This window comes from Zingiber officinale, chromosome 11A, assembly GCF_018446385.1.
Source record: "Zingiber officinale cultivar Zhangliang chromosome 11A, Zo_v1.1, whole genome shotgun sequence".
NCBI classification, from domain to species: domain Eukaryota; kingdom Viridiplantae; phylum Streptophyta; class Magnoliopsida; order Zingiberales; family Zingiberaceae; genus Zingiber; species Zingiber officinale.
The window spans coordinates 87,627,634-87,634,774 of NC_056006.1; the positions used below are offsets into that span (position 1 = coordinate 87,627,634).

A 7,141-nucleotide genomic window follows, 5' to 3' on the forward strand; every position below is an offset into this window, starting at 1 on the left:
ATAAGTTAAGATTTGCATTGAGGTTTCAAAGAAAAGTCACTAGAAGCTGCTACAACCACAAACACATAAAATCACACTGCGCCGTCCAAATCCAAAAGATGGAAGAAAGACAGGACAACAACCAGGGACCACTGGGGGAGCTTTGTGCAAATCCCCAGGCCGAGCCTGTGCTTTTGCCCGACGACACAAAAGTTTCACGGAAGCAGCAGAGGCTTCGCCGTGAAGCCTCTTGCCCGGATTAAAAAAAAAAAAAAAGCAGCCCCTTTCTGACTCGCGTCCTGCCTGCATGTCCATCCCCACCGGTTGAGTCCGCCATGCCTCATCCATGACTCCATGGCCATCCATGATTGGATTTTGATGGAATGCATGGTGCTCACCACAAGCCATTTGCTTATTATATCCTCCAATTGGCGTCGCCCAAAAGCTCCGCACTCCCCCCTCTTTCCCGAACTCCAAGAAGGAATCGAGGATAGGCAGAACCAGAGAGGAGAGAGAGGGACTGAGAGACATTCTTTCTCCTCTCTTCTTCCCCTTACTTTCTCTGCTAGTATAACTCTGTGATGAAGCATCCCAAGGCCCTCACTGACTCCCCCCAGCATCAGCAGCAGCAGCAGCAGCCGCCGCCTAATCTTCAACAATTTGCTCTGCCTTCCAAGACCCTGATCGACTCCGCCGCCAACGCCGTTTCCAACAACAGCAACCACCCCTTCCCCACTTCCCTCTTCTACGAGCCCATCTCCGTCCTCGACCCCCACCTTACCTCCAGCCCTGCAACCGCTCCTACGGCCGCCCCTGCCGCTGCTCCAGGAGACTTGCCCTTCCTTCCCTGGGCTGCTGGCGTCGTCGGTGGCGGCGATTCCCATCATCCGCACCTCCCCTCCGATGACTGGGACACTGCCTCCTGGTTCCTTCCTGAAAAATACGAACTTTCCCCTTTACCGGATGACGCCGGCGCCCACTTCCTCGATTCCCCTTTCGACCTCTCCTACGATCCGTTCGCCTCCGCGGATCCTGCGATCCCAACGCCCGCCCCAGGCTTCGACCGCTCCCAGTTAGATTGCCTCATCAGCGCCGCTCATTGTCTGGAAACGAACGATTTCGCCACGGCACACGTGATATTGTCGCGGCTCAATCAAAATCTGCCCTCCGCAGGCGTCTCCTCGCTTCAGAGGGCCGTCTTACTCTTCAAGGAGGCGCTTCTCGCCCTGCTCCGCCCTTCCACTGCTGAACCCCCGCTCTCCGCCGCCGAGCTGGTCCACTATATAGCTGCACACAAGGCCTTCGCCGACCTCTCCCCTGTTCCACACTTCGCCACCTTCACGGCCACGCAGATCCTCATCGAGGCGCTCGACTGCGGCGCTCGCTCCATCCATCTCGTCGATTTTGACCTCGGCCTGGGCGGACAATGGTCGTCCTTCGCGCAGGAGCTCGCCGCTCGGTGTCGAACCTCTCGTTCCTCCCCGCCGGCTGTTCGCATCACTGCCGTCGTCGCGGAGGAATCCGGCGAGACGACTCTGGCATCTGATAACCTCCGAGACTTCGCCCGAGGCCTCAACATCAACCTCTCCGTCAGCTTCGTCCGAGTCGGAGGCCTGGGCACGCTTGCCCTCAGCGGCGTTCGCCTTTCCGGATCCGGGGAGCCAACCGCCGTCGTCCTCACGCCCACTATCTTCCGCCTGCTAGGTTTTGGCACCGGAGCCTCGGCTGATTCCTCCGCCTCTCTCCTCCGGTTCGTGCGGCGTATGTCCCCGCGGGTGGTAGTCTTCATCGACCCGGAGGGCTGCCTCGGCACTCTTCCCTCCCCATCGCTGCGGAGGACGGTGGCGGTCGGGGTGGAGCACTTCGCGGCCGTGCTGGAGTCGGTGGAGGCCGCGGCGGCCGCGACGGGCACGAGAGAGGAAACGCTACGTCGGGTAGACCAGGCAGTCATCCGCCCACGCGTGTCGAGCGTGGTGAGCGAGTGGAACTGGCGGCCGGGCCCCTGGCGAGACGTGTTTGCCGACGCCGGCTGGACGCCAATTCCCTTCAGCGAGATCGCTGAGACGCAGGCCGAATGCCTTGTGCGCCGTGCCCCAGTCGACGGGTACCACGTGGGCAGGAGGGACGAGACCCTCCTGCTGAGCTGGAGGGGGAAGGAGCTCTCCTCCACGTCAGCTTGGAGGTGCTGACATCGGCAGTGCCCCTTTTTCCCGCTGGCGATGCCCAACTCACTTTGTTTGTCCATAGTTTTAATTTGCGTGTGCCCGTATTTTATTTTATCTGGCTTCCGCTACTACTGTGCGCTGCCCTCTCTTTTTCCTCTCTTTTTACCACTATTTATCCCCCTTTTTTTCCCCTCAATTTAACAGCTGACTTGGCCTACAGGAAACAGACCGCAGGGAAGGCCAAGTAGGCGTCCTTCTGTTCTGAACCATTATATGTAACGTAGTTCCGTGTCTCCTTTTATCATCCTCAAGAATGAAAATGATATATAGTTCATCAGTTAGCAGACAGATAAATCTCTCCTACCTCATCGATTTCGATTTCTTGTGTTTGGCTTGGACTTTTGGCATGCACAGCAGGGACCCAACAAAAGAAGTGCACATAAACACACTGTACATGCTACGTAACATCAGTCTCCTACACTTCCATTATAATATCAGCAACCTTTAACGGATAGACTTTGTTGTTGAAAATTTTTCATCGAGTGAAAGGGATAGGGTAAATATAATTGATGCAGTTCACCAAACTTTGGGCGAAGGGAATGGTTGGCGTAATTGAATGGAAGAGGAGAGAGGTAGGTGTACTTTTGTCGACAGCCACCGAAGGTGCTCAATCCCTCCCTATCTCACAAACAAATGGAGAGAGATTCATAGACAATAGTGGGACGAGTGTGCAACCAGAGGAGTTGGCTTTATTTGGAGAGCTAGCTAGGGACCAGGGACCAGGGACCAGGTCCAAGGATGTTGTATGTGATGATGGTATGAAGGCAGTTGATTCAGTGCTTCCATCAAAATTATTAGAGGCTGCCAAAACCCAATCACCAGATCAAGTGTGCCCCCACTCAATCTCGGTCAACACATGATAAGGACATGACAACTGAAACACTAGAGGGGAAATAAATCATCCAAGTGAGATGTAAAGGCATCACTATTTGATAATATTGACCGCACATCAGAGCCAATGATATCTGAGAAGTATAACAGATTGGGTTATACATTCCCGCAAAACTCTTTGGTTGTGTCATCAGAGTGAGAATTGTTTTGTTTTCGTATTGACTCAAACTGAGTGATCTGCTTGTAGCCATTTATGATTTGGCACGCATTCAGACGGTTTTGTCCGGAGCAGCAAAGGCACCCGGTGATTGATTAAGTTGTCCCAAAGCATTGAATTCGGTGGGTGTAGGACACTGAATTAATACTGCTTTGTCGGCTTACTGTTAATCATGTGATACTGCCGTCTGTTGTCTTTTAGGGTTCTTTTTACTTGTTATTTTTTGGTCTTCACTGATCTAAAATTTTTGCGAATCCCGTCTAAATCTAATTGATCGTCGATTAATATATTGAGCAACAGATTGTCGTCCACATATGTCCAGGTGATTAAAAAAATTGACAGATTTATTATAATAGAGACCGATAATTTTTGATGGGCATGTATTCACCCATAAAAAAATCCCTTTCATCTTTAGTTAATTTAAAATCGGTTATAAATATTGGATAAAAATTAATAATATGTCGAAGATATTTAAAATTATATCGAATTTAAATTATATAAAATTAAATTCAATTTATTGATAAAAATAATCTAAACAGATAATCTCATGTTATCAATAGGGTTGATTTTTATTAATTACTGAATGTAGGCCGAGCTCCAAGTCCAAACTATAAGATCAAAAAAATGCTAGAGGGGGGGTGAATAGTACTTGTGATTAATTCGTTTGTTAAGAAATAATCGAGTAAACACGCAGTGAAAAGCCTTAAATAGCCTGCTAAAGGCGCCTTCAGCCTCCATGGAAGGCGCCTCCAGCAGGGATACTTATCCCTCGCCAATCGGAATTGATAACTCTCACTGCCTATGAAAGTTATCCAGCTGAAGGCGCCTTCAGCGTCCATGGAAGGTGCCTTCCATCAGCTGTCCAAGGTGCCTTCAGCGTCCTTGGAAGGTGGCTTCTGCTTTACTTCCTGTGCAACTACAGCCGAGGCGGCCGAGGCGCCTCCAACAGTCTCGGAGGCACCTCGGATACTGTTCATCTGAGTCAAACATGCCCAATTCACTTCCTGCAAAATACGTTAGTCCAAGAAATCAATCATACCTTGCAAAACAAAATTAGCACAATATATACATGAAAAATAAAGCATTTGACAGTGTTCGGACTGTCCGATTCTGATTTTGGATTTCGCTGAAACCCTAGGTCAAACGAACGTCTACTGTTCCCTCACCGGGGAACGCGTCATCACCTACTTCTCTCAGGAAAGTTTACCTGCTGTCAGATTGATCCTCCATACCAACTGGACTTTTGCTCAGCGTTTGAAGCTTCCGGTCTTCATGCTGAACGTCCGCTCCACGACCCGTCCAGACTTCCACCCGGTTCACAACACTAGGATTTCAACATAGAGTCCCTGACTCTAGGATTTTTACCTAAATCCTTCAACCCGCAAAGACTTTTCACCTAGGGTTACCACTCCCTAGGACCTAGGGTTACCACCCCCTGGAGTTTTCCTCCTGTCTAACCGCAGCTAGGACTTTTCATCACCTAGGGTTACCACCCCCTAGTGTTTTCCACTTGCTTAACCGCAGCTAGGACTTTTGCCTAAGAGCACTTAGGACTTTCCTGCAATCTCATTCAAACTCGTTAGACCAAAAGACAACTTAACTTTGAACCCTTTGACATAATCAAAATCCAGATTCGATCGTCAGATGCTTCCCGCAACAACACAAACAGCAAAGTCCGAGTGGACTGAAGGGCCAAACAGGCAAACAATAGATTGGTTGACTGGGCAGACAGATCAAACAGGTAGTTAGACCGAGCGGACTAAAGGGTCAGGCAGGCAAGCAATAGATTGGCCAACCGAGAAGAGTGTTGAGTAGTCGTGTGGGCAATTAGGCCGACGGGCTGAGCGACCAACCCTGCATCTGAGTCACACAGTAGAGAGGCCGACCGGGTAGTAAGGTCGAGCAATTTGGACCGGACAGAGCAGTCGACCGGGCAGTGAGGACTTTCGATCCGGCAAGCATGCCGAACGAGTGGTCGGTCAGATGAGCAGAAAGGCCGAGCGACCAAGTGAGTGGGCAGTTAGGCGAGCAAACAGACCGAGCAAGAGGAGCGAGTGGCGGGGTGAGAGGTTGGTTGGGCGAGCAGACAGACCGGGTGAGCAGACGGACCAGGCGAGAGGTTGGTCGAACGAGAGGAGCGAGTGGCCGGGTGAGAGGCCGATCGAGCGAGCTTGAGGCCGAACGAACGAAACAACCGAACGGGCGAAGCAGATTAATTGGCCAAGCAAGCGCATTGAGAGAGTGGTCACGTGAACACACTAAGTGAATCGATGCCTACGATGAACACAGTTTCCTTGAAACAGATTTGTCCCACCTCCGGCTATGCTTCGAGGCTTTCTCGGGTCGTCTGTCTCCCAGGATATAACGGTGAACCGTGATTCTCACCAAGCACTGATGGTCACGGCGAATTGAGAGGTATCCAACTACTATCATGGACACTCCGCCGAACAAGAGATGCACAACAAAGGAGGAGAGGAATGTTGTTGGTATCCCATGGAAGTTTTGATGTAATCAACCAAGTTAAGTTAGGTTCTATGTATTTGATTCTTGTGTCTAAGTGTGCAGGAGCTTAGGAACACAAGAAGTCGAGCGAAAAACGCAACTAGGGAGAAGAATTGTATGGGAAGGGAGTCGATGGGTTTGGTGTATTCGATAAAAAATCCCTTTCATCCTTAATTAATTTGGCCAAACAAACGCACTGAGAGAGCGGTCACGTGAATGCACTAAGTGAACCGAGGCCTGCGATGAACGCAGTTTCCTTGAAACAGATTTGTCCCACCTCCGACTATACTTCGAGGCTTTCTCGGGTCATCTGTCTCCTAGAATACAACGGTAAACCGTGATTCTTACCAAGCACTGATGGTCACGACGAACTGAGAGGTACCCGACTACTATCATGGACACTCCGCCGAACAAGAGATGAATGACAAAGGAGGAGAGGAATGTTGTTGGTACCCATGGTAGTTTTGATGTGATCAACCAAGTTAAGTTAGGTTCTGTGTATTTGATCCTTGTGTCTAAGTGTGCAGGAGCCTAGGAGCACAAGAAGTCAAGCGGAAGGCACAGCTAGTGAGAAGGATTGTACGGAAAGAGAGTCGATGGGTTCGGTGCATTCGCTAAAAAAAATCCATGTCATCCTTAATTAATTTGAAGATCGGTAATAAATTAATCTTGTAATTTTTATCTCGCTTCACATAATATAAGGAGAAACTGTGAGACGTGTCTGAAATGAATATATTCATTTTTTTTCTATAACAATTGGTTATTGTCATAGTTTGTACTTGTATATGTATTTGTTCCAAAAGATATTAGGGTCATTTTTTAATAAATATAAAATAACTCATCGGGTGTCTGACCTCCGTCGTACAAAAGGTTGTTGTGCTAGGGTAAAATACTCTCTGTGATTTATCTATTTATATCTTACCATATGATCTTATTTTTACGTCACTTCACATGACATGGAACGAATTGTGAGGGATATCTAGAATAAATATAGTCATTTTTTTTACTATAACATTTGGTTATTGTTGTAGTTTGTACTTGTATAGATATTTGTTCCAATAAGTGTCAAAGTTAATTTTCAACAAATACAAAATAATTCATTAGGTGTCCGGCCTTTCTCATACAAAAGGTTGTTGTGCTAAGATAAATTATTCTCTATGATTTATTTGTTTATATCTTACCATATACAAAAGGTTGTTGTGCTAAGATAAATTATTCTCTATGATTTATTTGCTTATATCTTACCATATGACCGACGATATTAAACCGATTGAAGTGAGCGATATAATCATCTTTTGCACCAATAGTTGATTATTGTCGTCTCGAGGCTATGAGGCAGCAATAATACGTTTTCTCAATTTCTCATACATTTAAGTATTAAATTTTA

General features: G+C 48.0%; 1 protein-coding gene across 1 annotated transcript; it reads left to right on the forward strand.

Moving 5' to 3' along the window:
* The first annotated feature begins 298 nt into the window (after positions 1-298).
* Positions 299-2,485, forward strand: LOC122032064 (scarecrow-like protein 15). Its single transcript, XM_042591317.1, has one exon. It carries the CDS (start codon positions 561-563, stop codon positions 2,166-2,168), a length of 1,608 nt encoding a protein of 535 aa, XP_042447251.1. The 5' UTR covers positions 299-560; the 3' UTR covers positions 2,169-2,485.
* The last annotated feature ends 4,656 nt before the right edge of the window (positions 2,486-7,141 follow it).